The sequence below is a fragment of the Chaetodon auriga genome, chromosome 18 (assembly GCF_051107435.1).
Source record: "Chaetodon auriga isolate fChaAug3 chromosome 18, fChaAug3.hap1, whole genome shotgun sequence".
NCBI lineage: Eukaryota > Metazoa > Chordata > Actinopteri > Chaetodontiformes > Chaetodontidae > Chaetodon > Chaetodon auriga.
The window spans coordinates 7,327,062-7,346,522 of NC_135091.1; the positions used below are offsets into that span (position 1 = coordinate 7,327,062).

General features: G+C 43.4%; 1 protein-coding gene across 1 annotated transcript in view; it reads right to left on the reverse strand.

Moving 5' to 3' along the window:
• Nucleotides 1-248: 248 nt before the first annotated feature.
• ezrb (ezrin b) overlaps nt 249-19,461 on the reverse strand; it is a 30,540-nt gene continuing 11,327 nt past the window's right edge. Inside the window, exons 4-14 of the mRNA XM_076756333.1 lie at nt 15,475-15,570; nt 12,730-13,004; nt 11,712-11,795; nt 11,467-11,613; nt 7,509-7,605; nt 6,752-6,915; nt 5,172-5,302; nt 4,143-4,303; nt 2,877-2,969; nt 2,326-2,565; nt 249-1,843 (exon numbers count right to left, since the gene is read on the reverse strand). Of these exons, the coding sequence (XP_076612448.1) occupies nt 1,679-1,843; nt 2,326-2,565; nt 2,877-2,969; nt 4,143-4,303; nt 5,172-5,302; nt 6,752-6,915; nt 7,509-7,605; nt 11,467-11,613; nt 11,712-11,795; nt 12,730-13,004; nt 15,475-15,570 (1,653 nt within the window). The 3' untranslated portion in view covers nt 249-1,678. The remainder of the gene's footprint in view (nt 1,844-2,325; nt 2,566-2,876; nt 2,970-4,142; nt 4,304-5,171; nt 5,303-6,751; nt 6,916-7,508; nt 7,606-11,466; nt 11,614-11,711; nt 11,796-12,729; nt 13,005-15,474; nt 15,571-19,461) is intronic.

The following is a 19,461-nucleotide window of genomic DNA, read 5'->3' on the forward strand; positions in this document are numbered from 1 at the left end:
TTAGCTTAGCATGCCAACACTGGCTAATTAGCGCTAAATTCAAAGTACAGCTGAGGGTTAGTTGAGCAGGCTTTGAACAAATCCAAATTTTGGTGGTGCTGGATGAAAACTTCGAGCATCATCAAGGTTCTTACAATTTATCTAAATGTCAACATGAGTACGTGCATCAAATTTCATAGCAATAATTTCACTCAAAAACCACAAATGTCAGCCGGTCACACAGAGCACAAAGTAAAACACACTGATTTGTAATCATAGATTTTTCTTTATTGCCAATAAGTTGAACACCTCATTATAAAATCCTGCTCATATACAAAGGCCAGCAGAGCTGTGTTTCCATTACAATGTCAGTAGATGCTACTCTAGTCCACGTCCAGAGAGAGGAGAGAGATGTTGGTGTTACATTGGCTGGGTCAGTCCATTGTGACCAAGCTGCAAAATGAAAACTCGTCTTACAAAGTTCACCTCAACCCTCATTTTAACCTCAGTGGAGGTCTAACACTAAAAGAAGTAAATGTTTTCAAAGTAACATCCTTTTTTTTTTTTGTTATTTTTTTGCACTATGCACCTTGGCTAAGAAGTGAGGACCAACCGTCTGGGCCTGAACCCTGCAGAGGGACAGCCAGAGAGAAAGGCCACATAGGAGGGTAAAAGCACACAAACACATGCTCATCTCTCACCCAACAGCGACATGACACAGAACAGAGAAATAAAATATATTAAACCTAAGTGTCCCAGTCAACACAGTGCTCTGAGGGCGAAGACATTCCTCAGCATGCTGTGAACTGCACAGCAAAAAAAAAAAAAAAAAACAACTAATCAAAAGTACCAAGAACGAGAGCAATCTCCTTCACTGATTTAATGGTATGCAGCTGGATATTTCCTACAGTAAAAAATAATAATAATTTACAATTAAATCTCTTTAATTTAGTGATCTAAAGGAAAACGTATTGGAACATAAGACTGCTATTATTTTGGTCAATATATAAAACCTTTGAAACATATTAAATGTTTTCGTTATCATTAGTAGATAGCAAAATAGCAAAAATATACAAACCAAGATGAAATACCCTTTTTAATGTCCCATATACAGTATAAATATCAAACTAGGCATGATTTTAAACTACTGTATAGCAGTATTAAACATAAATGGAAGAGTTCAAATATAATGGAAAACAAAAACAAAACATACATTTTCCTGCTTACACTGTTTCCCCCTTTCTGAGTGGTCGCTATAAACGACGAACTGTCCTTTTCTTCCGACACAACAAGTGACAGACATCAAAAAGAAGCGAGGCTTTGATTACATATTGTATGTGCGCATCATGAAATAATAATAAAATTTCTGCTAGTCCCACTACTTCATCACACCTCTGGATAAAAACAATAATGATTTGGTCTGAATTGATCAAATTACACACATTCAAATACACAAATAAGATCTAAAACACTAAGAAGAGAAAGGTTTTGGCACTAAGTTTTCTCCAAAGGATTTGCAAAGCCCTGCATACCGTCAGTCTCTCTGTGAGTGATGCTTCTGCTGTGCTTATACTGCTCCAGTTTAGTCTGCAAACTGCTGTGTGCTAAACATGAGTTTGTGTGTGTCGATGTGTGTCAGCCGAGGAGCGAGGTGTAGTGACCATTCAGAAAGGGCGAGTGGCTGAGGGCCAGAGGATTTTTATAAGGCCTCGAACTCGTCGATCCTCTGCTTGGTGTTGCCCTGCCTGATCTGCCGCAGGGTCTTGTATTTGTCTCGGCCGGCCCGGACGTTCTCGCTGTGAAGAATGTCGTTCTGGGTGTTCTTGGATTCATCACGCGCCTGAGCCAGCTCTGAGGTCAAGGCCTGAGGGCAGAGGAGGAGAGGAGGCGTGAGATACAGGACTAGCATAAAATGACACCACAGTAGTGCCACTGTGGTCTTGTCTGTACGTATATATTTTTGAAAATCAATATTTTCGTCTACATTTTTGGCCTCTTGTCTAGATCCAACAGAATTTTAAGTCACTAAAATCTAAGAAAAGTATTTAGAGATTTTTTAAAACATCCTCTAATATGTAGATTCCTCCTGTTTCTGTGCATCTGTGTGGACATAGAAAACAGAACATTCTGGAAAACGATGATGTAGTCTGAACCTGAAACAGCAACAATGGCCGACTGCTAGTTTGTTTCCGCTTGGTTAGCACTGCTAGGTTTAAAACAAGTTAACAACTTCAGGTTGTTATTAAGCTAAACAGTCGTAGATATTTGTCACATCACGAGAGATCAATGTAATAAAGCATCTGCGTGTTGGACATCATCGACTGTGCGAGGTTTTTCCGTCCTCACCTTCAGCTGCTTCTGGACGCGCTCGTTCTTCTCGGCCTCGGTGAGACGGTCCTCCTCGTTGCGGTGGTCGTTGATGCCTTCAGTCTGCAGGTCGGCGCTGTGCGTGCTGGTGTTCTCCTCGCTGTCGCTGTTGTCGTCCAGGTGGTCGTACACTGGGGGAGGGGGAGGGGGCGGGGGCGCCGTCATCACCATGTGCAGCTCCTCCTTGGTCTTCATCAGGTCGTCCTGGGCCTCTCTGGCCTGGTGACAGCAGAGGGATCAGGAACACAGCAGGCCGGTGAGTTTTCTCTTATTTATCTCTGAACTGTGATTCGTTCCTCTCTGTCCTGCACATTTCTCTCCTTTTCTCATTTGTTTTATTTTCAAAAATTACAAGCAACCAAACATTTTTAACAAAAACAGACTAACAACTATGTTGTTTACTGGACAGTTTTGGCAGGTTGGAGGATTTGTAATAGCAGAGAGTCTAAGATAATCTAATCCCCATCTTTGTAAGTATACTGCAGTATACATACTGTACACTGCAGTTCGCCCTCAGTTAAAGCTCTCACCCTGAGCTGCCATGTGTTGGCCTCCTCCTCCTTGCGTCTCTTGGCCTCCTCCAGCAGGCTGATCTTGTTTGTGTGGTCTGCCAGCTCTGCAGCCTGATACAAAACAACAGGAGAGACACTTAAGAGTCCAGGTTTGTCCAGTCCAGATGAAGATATTGCTCTCATAAATCACACAAGCGCAAATGATGAAACTGCACAAAGAGACAGATTGATTTTCATTCTTTGCAGAACAGCTGTCTGTATTGCAGCAGATTTTCAGTCTCAAACGCCTCCAACAGCAGCTGAGTGACATCTGAATATGCAGAACCAGGACTGATAGCTTGTGAGAGTTAATTCAATCAGCAAACAGCTTGTGACTCATCTAATGGAGAGTATCAGAAGACTTTGACAGGTCAAGTCGAAGAAACAAATGTTAATTAATACACTTTTCTCTGCGCAAATTTTTAAAAAATGGATTGAAAATGCTGTTGTGTATTAAACAGTGCACCTGCTTCAGCTGTTCAGTGTGCGAGCTGAAGACGCTGAACAGACTCCGGCCCACAGTGGACCGCTTGGCCATGAATTATTATGTGAAAGGTGTTCAACTGGAAAACTGGTCACTTAGTGAAAACACAGGGACACAGTGTACTATCATCAATGAGTTACGTGCTTTCAAACATTTAAAACATGTTGGTAAATGACTCCCACTGTCTTTTTCTGTCAGTCAGAGGAAGTTGCACGGAGACTTAAGCGTCTTAATCGGGTTTAAGTATAAAAGGGTGTCGCAGCAGGTGTCTGTCCGATAACACTGTGCTGGTGTATCTGGCTGAATGCGGAACCACAGCTTTACTGTCCAGGCTGTTAAAGTGTAGCAGTCCGCAGTCCGCAGTCCTGTGGGTGGTCCACAGCCCAGCAGCTCGGGGTGAGGGGGTGGGGAAGTCTGAAGTAACGGGGTGTGGTCCAGCTGGACGCTACAAAGTGGTTTTGTCAGGAGCTATAGTGGCCAGGCACTGCTGAAAAACACCACCCTGCATTGTGCCTGGTACAGACCAGGACGAAGTAACAGCTGAGTGTAGCGAGGCCCTGGAGGAAAGGTCTGAATTTATCAAACACTGCTGGTCCTGCTGGACTTCTCGTTTAAAGAGAGAGTGATCAGACGTCGCTGTGCCACTGCTGAAGACTCTTTTATGATGCTTAAATTAATACATACAGTCACAGCAGTTGGTTAAATTTGTGGATGTTGGAAAAGCGGTTTTAAGAACTGCACAGTGCCATTAAAACACTAACCAGCTGCTCCTGACTCTTCTTCTGGTCCTCAGCCTGGCGGGCCAGCTCCTCTTTAGCCAGCAGGGCAGCCTGGCGTTCGGCCTCCAGGCGAGCTGCCTCCTCCTCGGCTCTCCTCCGCTCCTGCTCCAGTGTCATGGCTCTCTGGAGTTGGTCCTGCAGATCTAAAATAAAGACAGGAGGGAGAAGACAGGAGATATGAGAGAAATGCTGTGCGACTGAAAAACACAAAAATATATCCCACTTTTTGTCCTCACAAGTAAAGGAAGTAAAATTACAATGTGCAAAAAGTAATAAAAAAAAAAGCTAAATATGTCCAATGTCATGCTTCTACCAATGAGTATTTCCAGTGATAATAAAGAGATACTGCAGTGAGGCAGAGGAGAGAGACAAAGATCTAATTAGATGTAAGTACTGAAAGTCCTGGGCAAAGAAACTCGTTCCATGACTGTGGCCAAATAACACTGCAGATCATTTGGCACTAATTTATGAGCAGGGAACATGATAATGACTGCTAGAGAGGAAGCCCCAGAGTCCCTTAATGATCAGTCTTATCAACCTAATAGCTCACTGTATGTAATTCTGTCAACATTAAGAGCTTCCTGAGGTTGAAAAAAAAAACCCTGCTGCTTTCTCTTTCTCTTTTACTGCTGCTTGTAGATGTAACAGGTAAAACTGGACGTGAAGAGTCACAGGTGTGTTTCAGGTTTGGACACTGCAAAGGCAAATCAACCTGTAGAAAATTACTAATCGTAAGGCATCACAGATGAATACACAGATTACATCACCGCTCAAGTGGACACTTAACTGCTCTGGCTTACTGTCAAACCCACGATAGTATTCATCACCCATGTTGTTTACAAAACAAGAAACCTGCATGCATAACCCGTGTTCACCTACCCACATAATCACATGTACACACACGCTCCAATTATTTGAACACACACTCACACTTTCATTCTCATGGTTAGTATGAGCCACTTAAAGGCCTCAAGGGCCCTCGGCACAGCGCCCCCTGCCCCCCCACCTCACCTTTCTCTGCCTTCTTGGTCTTCTCCTCAAACTGGTAGAGCCTCATCATCAGATCCTGCTTCTCTCGCTCCATCTGCTCCTTCTCTTTCTCAATGGCCTCCCTCTTCTTCTTCTCGTTCTCCAGCTGGGCCCTGCAGATAAGACACAGCCGTCGTGAGCCAACAAAGAGAGCCGACGTGCTTGATGAAGAGTTACGGCTGACAAACGACAGTCGGTGAGCCCCCACACACACACACACACACACACGCACGCACACACACAAGCCTGGATTGAGCACAAGGATGTGCAAGCTGCTCGATCAACACTGTTCAAAGTCTTAAAGCATCTCCGTATCGGTCATGAGCACACAGTTCACTAACTCTGATGGAAATCTCACGTGATGACTATCTACAGGTGAGGCCTCACAGTTAACATTTACAAGCATTTGGACACAGAAGTCCCTTAAAGTGTTTAAATAAGAGTCAAACAAAAAAAAGATTTTGAACCTTCTGTACATTAGAGCTGCCTCTGTTTAGTCTTTAAAATGTGAACAACCATCTGAAATCCACAGATATAGTTTATACTCACATTTGGTCAAAGAATTGATCAGAGCTGCAACAATCGATTATTCATGTGCCGTTCAATCAGCCTTGTATTTACAGCTTGGGTATAAGTTAGAGTGTGGCTGTGGCTCTGGGGGCCATAGTCCATAGACCTTTTGTCGGGGGCAGGTTGTACATTTCCTGACATTATTCTATTACTTTAGCTGCACCGACAGCCTGATTCTCCCTCAGGGTTTAATTAAGTCTAAATTAACCACCTTAAGTGACTCATCACAAATCACCTTGTGACTGTGTTTGGACACCAGCCCAGCCTCTCTCACGGATGCCGACCGCTCTGAGCTACTGTGTGTGAACCCTAACTCTGTCTGCTGGGGCCTGGTGATCTACCGCCTCTCCCACTGGTATTTACTGTGTTGTCTGCTCGGCGTTACATCACCGTGTTTGAACAGCTGTACGGAGCAGACAGCGGGCCGACAGCTGTAGCTGAGACCGGGGTCAACATCCATTCGCTTTCAGTTCAGCCAATTCAGGAAGCAGATTTCCCGTACTTCAGAAGGAATGCTGCATTATTACCCAGTGAATGCTTTCACTTTACATGCTGAACTGCATGAACTGAAGGTGGCAGAGATCAGTATCTGCCATTGGTAGAGCTGGTTCACACAGCAGAGAAGGAGGTGGAACTATTCACAAATACTCTGCTGGGCTTAATCCACTTAATGGAGAACTGTCTCCTTTAAATAAATGTGAGGATTGCAACGATTAGTCGATCAACTGATTAGTCAAACGACGGCTGCAAACATCTGTAGCTTCTCAAATGTCAGGATTACTTGCTTTTTTCGTTTTAGACGACTTTAAACTGAATATCTTCCAGTTTTGGACTGTTTGCTGGCCAAAATGAGACATTTGGAGACAGCACCTTGGGGAATACTGACAGGCGGTTTTCACTATTTTCTAACTCTTTACAGACCGAACGGTGAATCAATTTATCAAGAAACAATATCACCAAATGAATCGATAACCAACATACTCATAACGTACCTCTCCATCTGTTTCTGCTGCTTCTCCTCTCGGGCCTGGGCCTTCATCTGCTGCACCTCAATCGTGTCTGGCTTGCGGCGACGCATGTACAGCTCGTGGTTGCCCATGCACAGCTGCAGGATGCGCTTGTTTATGCGCAGTCTCGGTGCATAAAACACAAAGTCCTGAAAAGTGGAGAAGAAACAGAGAGGAGGAGTGAGAAAGGGGAGGAAAAGTGAACAAACACCGGGCTCAATTAAGTGCTCGGCTGCCTGTTCATTGTGCTTTGCTGATAACGGACAAAGACTCCAGTAATGGCTGTGAGCAGCTGCAGGGAAACTTTTAATACAGATTACTGCTTCACACAGTGCTATAGAGCCTGCTCCACTTAGAGTGAAAGGTAAAGAAGCCTGGCCTACACTGATACAGTATATGCTTGTGTGAGTGTTTGGGGTCCACCGCTAATAGCACTGCCTGTAAAGCAGCCCGGTCTGTTCTGTATGCTGGTCCAGACTGAGGATATGTCTGATGGTTTTCTCTCCACTACAGAGTAACATGATGCCACAAGTAAAACGGAAGCAGACAGCTCAAGTATGGACACACGCTGCAACTTAATGCTCTGAGAACTTTCATTTATCTGAGGAGGAACCCTTAAACCCGGCAAGATTTTAACAGGAAAGGGAGCCTTTGTTTTAGAGAGGAGTGAGTATTTTCAGGTTTAAACCGTCAGCACGTGTAGGATCTGAATGTTAGCTGATGCTGCTGAAGTGTTACTCACCGGAGACTTTTTGTCGATGGGCTTGATGATGAACTTCTTATCGTTGAAGGAAATGTTTCTGATCTCACTCCAGGGGAAGCCAATCTTTGGAGTCAATCTGAGGAAGTGAGCACACGAACATGTTATACTGTTATACTAAACTATAATAAATTGTCGTCTTTTGATGCATTTTGACCCCCCAAAAAACCCTGGACATGATTTGCAGTGGCTATGCAATCAGCCTAATGATACAACGGGACACAATGTAAATGTCCATAGTTATGTGGACGACTCAAAACAGCACATATCACTCGTGCCAGGTTAAATCATTTAACAGACTGCCCTAAAAATATTAGAGTTTGGATGTGCAACAACTATTTGAAATTACACGATGAGGACAAACAAAAATTATGGCTGCTGGTGCCGATTCTACAAGAGACTAAATTACATGCAGCAAAACAGATTCAATCTGAGGCAAAACGCATGCCTCATCGATAAGTGTTGGACCATATCTCACTCGTTCTCAAATTATTTTATCTCTATGCGTTTCTGCGCTGCTTTGAATTATCCAAAAAATCAGTTAACAGACTTTCAGCTTGAACAAAATGCAGTAAAGTCAAAGAGAGCCACGACATCCATTTTCTCATCTCTGCATTGGCTTCCTGTCTCTTTCAGAATTGATTTTGAAATTGTGTTACGACTTAACAAGCCTCTAAACGGTTTAACACCTTCCCGCTGTCTCTCCCTCTGCACTCTGTAACATTACAGGAGTGAAGGACTACAGTTACGTTTGCTTGAGGAGAAACTAAAGATTTACCTTTTCAATCTTGCTTTTGGGGCAATCTGTATCCTTGCTTTTAGGAAATCTTACTGACGCCACCATTTAATTTTAATGTTTTTAATACACTTTTACGTAAAGCACTGTGGGATGCATAGTATGTTGGAAATACACTATATTGGTAAAGTTCATTATTACTTATTAATAGAGCTGAAACGACTAGTTGGCTAATCGCACACCAGAAAAATAATCTGCAACTTTTCTGGTAATTGATCCATGTTTTCAGTTATTTTTCATGCAAAAATACCAAATATTCTCCGGTTTCAGCTTGTCAAATCAGAGGATTTGCTGCTGTTCCTTTACATATATGGCAGTAAATTCAATATCTTTGGGTTTTTGACCAACAAACTGAAGACATCACCATGGGCAGAGAATTTATAAATGGCAATTTTTAAACCTATTATTAACTAAACGAGTCGATTCATTACAAAAATACTCGTCAGACCAGTTGCTAATGAAAACGATCATTACTTGCGGCCCTATTCTATCATAGTAATACAGATGACAAGTCATTCCTTTCAGTCAGTCCAGGAGAGTTAGAATAAAGCTGTCTCAGGCTGACTGAACATGGATTTCTGTATCCACTGTACGAGGGATGAATCTGGGGTGTGGCTCGCTATTCTATTGTGCCAGACAAACTGAACGGATGCCAGTCTCATTCAGCACAATACAAAGTAGCACTGTAAACATTGACAAGCTGATAGTGTTGTAATCTAGAAAGGCAGCCATCCACCTCACAGCGAAACTCTGCTGTGACACCATACTGACTGAACTGGAATTTCACTCAATTACTGACCCTGACACATGCTTGAGGAATTGGTAAAACAATGTGGAAGTTATCTCAGCCATTGAATATTTCTATCAGAGTCTTGTGGTTTATTGGGCTGTGCTTTATCAATGGATTCATGTTTGTAGAAGGGACAGACCCGGGTTATAAAACTCTGCTGACAGTTTGCAGTGATATAGAAAAGGAAAGACATTGTGGCTGCTGAAAACGTAGCTGGACTTCAGTGACAAATGTTACTAATGTATGAGAATAATCTTGTAATCGCTGGGAATATTAGCATTTGACAGCAATGACTAGTGGAACCAGTGTGTAAAAAACATGTGATAAAAGGTATTTTTCAGGTTACTGTTGCAGTCAATAGAAATAAGTGTTGGAAAAAGAAAAACATTTATTGCTGATATTTCAAATATGGGTTAATATACTGATTGTTTTTTAAATGAATCAACTAATTGTTTGGTCTACAAAATGTCAAAATATCAATGTACTTAAGCCCAACATGAAGTCTTCAAATTGTCTTGTTCGACTAACAGTTAAAAACCCAAATACATTCAGTGAACTACCCCAAAAGACAAATAAAAAGTGTCTATCCTCACATTTGACAAGCTGACAGCTGTGAATGTTTGGCATTTCTGCTAGAACAAACCGACTCAGACGATTAATCAACAGTTGCCTGTGTGTCAAAAGACATGAGTCAAACATGTTCTGGGGTTCAGACACTGTTGCAGCCTAGATGCCAAAGTTAAAACTAAGCTTGTATTTAATAGTAGTTTTTTGTTTAGTAAGAAAAAGACAGACACATGCTAATATACACACAATGTTACTGTTGCAGATTTTGGTAATTTGCAAGTTTTTAAAGAGGCAAAAGTGACTCTAACTGGCTGTACTGCGTGTCAGTGTTTGACTGGGATGATCGCTGAGACAAAACCTTGGCTGAAGACTCACTAAAACGAGCAGTGCTGTGGTTCAACGGAGCAGCAGAGCGTAAGGAGTTAAACCAGCACCGCACTCGGTGAAGCCTCGGCTGCACTGCTGCATTGTGGGCCGGCTGCCCTCATTGGAGAGGCAGTGTTGTAGGTTCGCCTTGCATTCTTAAGTGCCGCACAGCTTGAAAAACCAGTCGGCGTAGCCATGGTTACAGCAGAGGGCACCGCGGAGGAGAGGCATTTCTTTGCTGATCCCAGGAAGCACAATGAGAGGCAGACTCCCACAATGACCCGGTATATCCTTTAACAGTGTGTTTCTCCCTCTTGTTGGAGGTGTAACACCACAGTTAAGAGACAATAAGGATAATGAGAGGCCGGGTCAACTTCAACACAATAGCAGTTACAGTAATTAAACGACTTATACTTGAGAAGGCACTCTTGAGATGATACAAGACGAGGAATTAGCCAGTAAAGGTTCAATTAGAGGCCTCCTGGGCCAGCTGACTGCTAAACTGTCATTACCCCATCACCGACTTTGCTGTATTCATTTCTTCCACTGAGGCAGACAAAGAAGACCGCGCTGCTTTCAATAGACGCTGGCATTAAAGCTGACACTCTGCAGCCAAGAGCTACAATCTGGCAGTGAAAAACAAAACCCAGCCGGAGCAGTGTACGGCTGGAGGGTCAGTGACTGAAAGGCAAGTCACCTGGGATGAAGTGCTCCTTTAGCACCGTGCACTTCACTCCAGTGACCCCGCAGACGAAGCCACAAGCCACAGGAGCTCTCAGAGCTCATTTCACCAAGCAGAGGGTGATTACCTCCCAAAGTGTCCTGCCCTAGAAACAAAGTGGCAATCACAAGCAAGGCCAGGCTGCATTCTGCCAGCAGCTTTCCACAGACCTCAAAAAGGAGGTTTCCTTTGAAGCACGATACCAAATAGATGAAAAAGATAATAATCAAAACAACCTACAGCAGGGATTTTATGGAAACCATCTTTAGTATAAATGGCACACAAATGTGCTTCGTGCTTCAGGAGGTAGCTCTGATCATGCAGCAGTATGTAGAGGAGTAATTGTATCTCAAAGGTGTTAACAAAAGCAGTACTGTGTGTCCTATATATCTACAACAGACTTACTCAAAGCAGGTACAAGTATGTGCAACACAGACACAAATTCATATTATGCAATAAACTAATGTTAATGCACAACGTCCTGAGTCTGTCTTTGAGGACATTCCTTCAAAACACTGCATCCATTTGGCCCTCATTGTTATTCCTGTCATACTGTCTGCACAGGAACAGGAGCAGTGATTAAGCACTGACATGGACCCGGCCCAGCCAGTTTAGCTCTGTGTCACAGGGCTGCAGGAGCAGGGACAAGTGCAGAGCCAGAACAGACACTAACAGCAGGGCTGTTTGCATCAATGCTTACTTGTCGTCCTTCTCATAAATGTTGAGTCCCAGGGCGTCCACTCCCAGCCACAGCTCTGTTCCCTTCTTATTCTTGATGTCAAAGTAGTTGACTCCGTACATTTCCAGGTCCTGGGCGATCTTCAGGTACTCTAGCATAGCATCCTCCCTGCAAAAACAGACAGAGGACAGCAAGAAGTTATGATTTAACAGTATTCTTAAGGCACGTTGACTTAATGAGTGACACATTAAATAAAACACACTCACTTTAACATCCCACGGTGCTCCTCGTGCCACACCTGAATCCTCTCCTCCCATTGTTCTCTGGATAACTTGTGCTGCTCCAGGACTCTACAGAAAGAGAGAAGAAAGTAGGCAAGATCAGCTTCATGCCGATCAGGTCATCTGACGTGTGGCTTTGGTTTGATAAGTAACACCATGGGCTCCATTTTCATACAAGCACTGCATTGTGCAAAGTGCAGTTTGGAGTCGAGGCTGCTGCGTTCTGTGCAGCGTCAGACACCCACACGCCCCTTCCTAAAGACGTGTGAATTAACAAGAGTCTACCTCATGTCTTTGGGAGCATGGTTGAGCTGCTAGCTTTTCGCACATAGAAATCAATTCCCCTGACTTATTCAGGGGATGAGAGCAGCTGGTACAATTGTACATGATTGTCTCCAGTCTGGCACACCCACATAAATTGTACCTCGTTATTAGCTTAGCTGAAGGTGCGCCGCCTGCTTTCAAACGTGAAAATACCGAAAGCATGATGCCACTTTCTTGGCACACTGTTCTTGGTGACTTTGCTCTGAGGCATGCGCCATGATTGATGATGTAATAAGGCTTTGATCTTCCTCTTGAATGCTCAGGTGAAACCGATGGCCCGCTCCGTTATCTTTATTTTCAGCCTTTTTAAATAACAACACGTGTTTGTACTGTGTGTATGAATACCCTGAGAGCCGAAATGTCAACTTTATACACTGACAAAGACAGCGCACGAACACCCACACAAATGATTCAAATGTTTTCGAGCCATCATTATCCAGACACCGTGATTGTTAACACAAATCATCCCTGTCTTTTGTTTCTTTGGATTCCAGGGTGGAGAAGATTTTCTTTGCGGCAGGTTCAACCAGTGCTGCCGAGTGCAGCTGTTGCTAGCTGCTCGAAGTGAGCATGAGGTCCTGCACCGCCCCCAGCGTTTTCACGTGGTATCATTGTCCCCATCACTGTCGCAAACACAAGCGGATTGCTCTGATGTTCTGAGTCTACTGGCTCATCTCACCTGTGTGGTAGCAGGCGTTCAGACACCAGGTATCCAGGCCGGTGGACTTCTTTGTTGTAGTCTCCAAACTTGGCCTGAACAGAGTAGGAGGCCAGCAGCACGGCCGTCTCTGGTGGACAGTAAACCTCGTCGCTCAGGATTCCCTCCTTCACCTGCAGGAAGAAGAGCTTCTGGGTGATGTCCTGGATCAGCTCCTCTGAAACATCCTCCGGGAAGAACTTGGCCCGAAACTTGAACTGCAGCGGGTTCTCCTTCTTCACGTCCTGGGACGACACCTGGAGAGGAATTACAGTGAAGTTAAATAACGCTAGTGGTTAAAGTGAGAAGACTGATGTCAGTAAGTCGGGTCAGATTTAGCTGTTCGATGTGAAGATTCGACTGCCTACATGAGTCTTAAGTTTCAATGCCTTTCTTCATCATTTGTGACGTGAAAACAGAAAATAAAAGTGTGTGTCCTACTCATAGTTCAGTACTAAAATCCCAGTGCACCAGGCTCTCTCCTGTCCGCTAACAGCGCTGTCAGGCGAACCGTCCATCACAGTGGACGTCAGTCGAGGAGGCTGTACCACCGTCTGCTTCAGAAGTTGCTTGGCTGACTTCACTGACAGTCAGCAGAGAGCGTCGAGGCGGCCAACAGACTGGAGTCACGCTGCCCTCTGTTTTTATCACCCTTCTTCGCTTCCATCACTGTTAGTTTTATGGTTTGTGGTCATTTTGAGACTCGCTTTGTAAAGTTTACAGCCTGCTATGCTGTTGCTCCTGCAGTGCTCTGTTTTTAATGATGCTGATAAAAAACAACAACAGTGCATTGATTCAACTGACGAAATGTGAGTTGACTCGAGGTCTTCTTGACTGATAACTTGATCTATTGACTTTTAGGGGGCAGTCCTAGTTGTATACAGTATGGGGTATAAATCATGACTTTGTTTATGTCAAATCTTAGATGATATGATCATCTGGGAATCATTGTTTAATATCAGCATATAGTTTTTCAGTGAAAAGTATAAATCATCTCGAAATCTCTAAACAGTTACTTGCTGCAAAAGAATCAACACCAGCGACATTAATGAATACTCTGTCAGTGTTTAGTACATTAGAAAACAGCTTACACTGCCCTCACCCAAAAGGGGATCTACCGCTGCCATTTTGTGGAAACACACTTTAATAACTCCGAGCTACAGTGTGTGTTTGCACAGCGTGCCTCTTCCTCTAATTTCAAAACAGGAACCGAGCGGTCTTGATGGAGAGAATGGGGCTGGGAATATTCCAGTTTGAGCGAGGCATTGTGCTGATGAGCTGCAGCGCAGCGTCAGCACACTGTGTACAGTTTACTGCTGCTGACTGAGGCAAGCATAACCCTTTCTCTCTCTGTGACCTCTGTTTATGACTATAAAGTGCAAAGAGGCAACTTTCTCTGGACAGATAAGCTCGGTTTCCTATATTTGTTTCAGCCAGGAAGGGATTCAAAGGAAACAAACAGTCTTAATCTCTCCACTATATGTTTTACAGTTTGTGCTTAATGCTGCAGTTTTAAGCAGGAAAGAGTCCTTCACCAATTTAACTTTGTGCTTCTATAATATTTTCAGACTCACGACGCACAGTTAAAAACATACATATCAAAACTGATGCCACAGAACCAGAGATATCATGTTTTATTTCATGCAGTTGTCTGTTGTCCAAACCTGGATCCTACATTAACCACAATGCAATTTTACGACAGTTCTTGGTGGTAGAAGTGCATTGTGGCTAACGTAGGCTAATGTGGCCGCAAGCAGAGATGAGGAGTGGGCTACAGAGGTCTGGTAAGCTCACGGCTTTCTGATGTAATTTTCAAACTTGTAGTCTTTAGATCCAAACAACGCTGACTCAAGTGACATCATTTGGGGCAATTTATCAGACTTACGTCACGCAGCTCCCTCTGAAGCCACAACATGTGTTACGCAGCTTTTTTCCACATGTTAAGTAGCACTTCGGGAGACTTGTAAATGGAGATTTTTAATGCAGAGCCACCTGGTCTAAAGAGCTGCAGAGGCTGGTATCATATGGAAACAATCTTCAACATCTGGATGTCTGCCGATATGTAGGCCGGACTTCATTCCTCTGGCTGATTGGCTTTTTGCATGACAGATTAGACCAGTTAGACTGTGAGCAGCTAGTTAAAGGTAAAGTAACCTGTGTTTACTCTGAGACAACAGAGAAGGACTGAGGAAACTGGTTCACAAAGAGTTCACGCTCAAATAATCCACGTCCAGATGATTACATCCCCCCCAGCACATAGAGAAACCAGATAAAATTAGCTGCCATGTCGGAAGTGGAACCACAATACAGCATGTCAGTATATACATACTGTAATATAAATACAGTGGCTACTGATTGACTGAAAGGCAAACACTGGAGCTCTGATTGTATCGCCCCCTCCAAAGAATGCATTCTTTCTCCATTGTTTATAGAATTTCACTCCATAGGGGGAGGTGGGCAGTTGGGACATACTTGAGAAACAGAGTGAAATCACCATGTAGGTATGTAGGTGATAGGTATCGTGATATGTAACGATAGAGGAATTTCAGTCTATTGAAAGGAAAATGACATCATGACCTTCATCATGACCGTATAAGACCATATAAGTATAAGATTAGGCCAACTCAAATGACCTTATAATTTAAATAATCTAAGCATTTAAAAGATATGAGGATTATTATGAGATAAAATCAAACACAAATATGTACTTTTGAAGCTGCATCTTACCTTTTTGTCCAGTTTTAGCCAAGTGTAGTAACCTTTGGCATCCATATACTGAAGTCCGAAGTACCAGACCTCACGTAAGCCGATGGTTTTCACCACCTGCGCAGAGAAAAGGATTTACTGAGTCTTAAAACACAAGTAGGGGCACATTCAACAAGATTATTTTCATTATCAGTTTAAATTCTGCTGTTTCTATGATTTATCCATCAGTCGTTTGGTCTATGAAATGTAAAAAATAGTGAAAAAATGCTGATCATGACTTCCCAGAGCCCAAGGTGGAATCCTCACAAATCTAGTTTTATGTGACAAAAAGTCCAAAACTCGAAGGTATTTAGTTTACTTTGGCATATGACAAACAGAAGCAGCAAATATTCATATTTGAGAAGATGGAACTTGACAAGTTTAAGGATTTTCTCTTCTATTCGAACTATTTTTGCTTGATAAATGACTGAAATGATTCGTCGAAGCCTCAGTTTCCACATCATCTGGATGCAAAGATGACTCAATCACCAAACTCCAGATAATATTATTACCATTGACATTTTCACCGATTAAAGGCAAGAAACTTGTAATGGGAAAACAGTCCCACTTTGTGACGGCAGACACATGACTTGGTTTACGTGACAGCATTACTGTAAAGAAGTCACAGCCTGCCCTTCAATTAACAGATGATGATTGTCAATACAATAGTCAACAGAAAGAGATCACACCTTTACACCTCAAAAATCAATAATTTTTCCAACAAAGGTAAATGAATCACTGACGGTTTGCAAGGAGTGGTGAAAAGGTCTTCGAAGGCTTTAAAGATGCTGGCAAGGCCTGAAGAATCTAATCTTAAGGTGACATACTCAGGTACCACACTAATCTGCAGAACAACCCTCACAGTGTTACACAATCCCAGGCCTGAGCATGGACTTGGCTCAGGTGATGATACACAACACAATCGACTACTGTCAGGACAAATAAACGCACACTCTGAAACACGACACGCTTGTTGTGTGAAGCACTCAAATATAGAAATATCTGAGCAGGGAGATGATAGCATCGATGTTCTGAGACCTTTTTCTGGGATTTGGGCAACTCATGATTATTTTCTTGATCAATTTTCACTGTCAATAACACCAATAAAGAGTGTTTTCTCTGCTTGCGTTTGAAGTAACACTTAGCTCACATCTCTCAGTAGTAAAAGTTTGCAATGTGCCACAGCACACAAGAGCATGATGGGGGCTGATCTTTAACAAAGTGGTCCGATTGTTTGACCAGAGAGGAGGAGTGACGCTGTATAAGGAGGGTGTGCTGCATGACCAGTATCCTGTCTCCCCATCCAGGAACAGACTGTGAAGCCCGGAGCGAGGGGGCGGGCGGGGGAGGAGGGTCTGCTCCAACTTACAAGGCGGCTGCTTTCTGGCGAAACTGCAGCAGCCCAAAACTCCTCATTATTAACGTCCAAAAGGCAGATTATGAGGCCAGTTTTAATTTCAACCGCACTGGAAACACTTTTTCAGATCAGCAGTTGGAGGATTTTTTTTTCTGACTGTGCAGCTGAGGCAGAAAGTGAAAACCCAGTTATAGATCTGGAATAATCACTTGTGCTGCAGGAGGAGCTACCACTTTCCACTGGCTTCTGAGCAAAAACCTCAACGACCAGAAGCTCTTTATGGCCTTCGGAGAGGCAGAGCAATTTTCCAACAGCACTGTGCAGGAATTCATGTTTTTGTGTGTGTGTTTTTCGCTGTTAACTGGGGCAACCTCTGCACCGGGCCCTTTTTGTGTGCATCGCTGCCAAATTCCCCACCCAGTCACCAGGTGAGGCGTTAAGTTGCCTGGGTGAAGTCTGAATCAACATGTTGGCAGTCCAGCCAAGCCCGTTCTGAATGATAAACTCAAGCCAAGGTTAAAATCAAAATCAAACTGCCCCCTTTTACCGGACGACACAAAACACAGGGCAGACTGACCGGTGGGAGTAAAAATGAATGGCTTCGATTCAGGGACCTCTGATGGATTGCATTTAGTGAGACAACAACAAGCGCTAGAAGGGGCCTGAAAGGAGAGAGTCCTAAACCGTAACCCTGCGTCTCACCTGTAATGAAACTCACAAGGCCTCACAAAACAAGCAGCCCTTTCATGGTGCTTTGGAGTCCACAGAGCGAGAGACAGAAACAGAGTGGGCTGCAGATACCTGAGCAATTTTCTCAGGAGATAAGCTGCGGTGGAGAGGCTTGGTACAACCTGTGCGCTGTCAGGGAGGTAACAACTCTCCTGAACAAGCCTATCAACCTTTAACAACATTGTATTCACTTGACAAATGGATAATAAACTACCTTCAATAACATGCTCTACATGTTATGAAAACCTGCTGCCAAAGAATACTGGAAATAATGCTGTTCATTAGAGGAGGATTAATCTGAATCCGGGGACACAGGTTTGGTAAACTGACATCACAGCAGGTTCGTTTGGCGGGCTGCCTTGACTTTAATGGGTTGCTAGGTCACTCCAGTGAACGTCAAGAGCTCCTTACACCTCACATATTCGTTCTAAGTAAGATTACTGAAGGCGGAACAGTCCAATGCAAGACTCAGGGTTTCTGCAGGGTTCACCAAGTTAAAGCTAAGCCTTTTTGACAGCCTTTTAAGCATCATATAGAATGCAATTTAATACCATGGATTCATAATCATATGAGAGTATGTCGGAAAACCAGTAGGGAACCTTGTGGTCCATATTATTTATTATTAAATCACTCGTTTCAGTACCTTCCTAATGACATAATTAATTACATTTACAGACCCGGACCCAGATAACATCAGAAAACGGATGAATGAATTAACTGACTGAAAATGATTAATTCATTTACGTTTATTTGGTTTTTGTTATAATTGTCCCATTACGAGTCCATGAGCTACTGCAGCTCGATGCAGAGATGGTTTTTGCTGCAGACCTAATGGTGCTCACTGCGAACCCACAAAGAAGGATTTAAGAGCCTCCTGCGTGCACTGTCAAAATAATGGCACCTGTAGTTTATAGTTTTATAACATCTCCTGACAGCTAGCAACCACATATAAAACAGTTCTAACTCATCTTTCTGTTTACAGCAGGCAAGAGAGAATATCTAAGGCTTTTTGTGATTTCAATGTAAGACCTTCTAAGCCCTTTTTCAAGACCTGCTGATACCCTGCATTGGTATGAATAAATTCTAGGGCCCAAACTCCTTTTTCCAAGCTGTTAAAAGCAGAAGTCTACTTCATTCTGACAATGATTAAAAAACTGGAAAGTCAGTGAAGCATTTGCAGTCAGGTCAAAGAGGCTCAAACTTTCTGTCAAATTCAGTGCGACCAGCGTCGCCACCCACTTCAGACTTGCATTAGGTTGAAGGAGCAAAAGCTGCAGTGCCACATCGGAACAGTGAGCATGACTTCAGTCTGCAGCCTCGTCTTGCAGCGATCTGACAGAGAGTGAAAGTTTCTCTGGCTGGTTTATGGGAGCTCGGGCCCTGCGGTGAGAGAGAGGAATGCCACTGGGCTGAAACAGCATTACGCACTGCATCTCCTGGGCTGAATAACGAGGCTGAAGTCCTCCAGCGACTGAGGAGGGGAAGGGAGGGGTCCACCCAGTCGGGCCCCAAACAGGGACCAGCACAAAGACTGTGATTCGTGCTGGGGAGTGGCGGTGCAGGGGCAGCGGGTACTACTGGCCCACAGGAAATGGGTCTGCTACTGTCAGACCACACATTAATTTTAACAAAACAGCAAAGGAAGTGTTACAAAGCCAGTGTATTTAAGTTTAATATCTAGGAACAGTTGGTACAAAACAAAGAAGAACAGCCATCATGCAACACATTCCCTCTCTTGACTTAGAACAGCTTTGCAGTAATTTCTGCTTTGACATGTGGTTTGGGTGTGTAAGTGAACTAGTTTCATATTTTGACACCTGTCAGACAGATTATTCAGACTTGGAACCAGTTCAAAACACTATTGAATTGTTTAAAATGTTGCC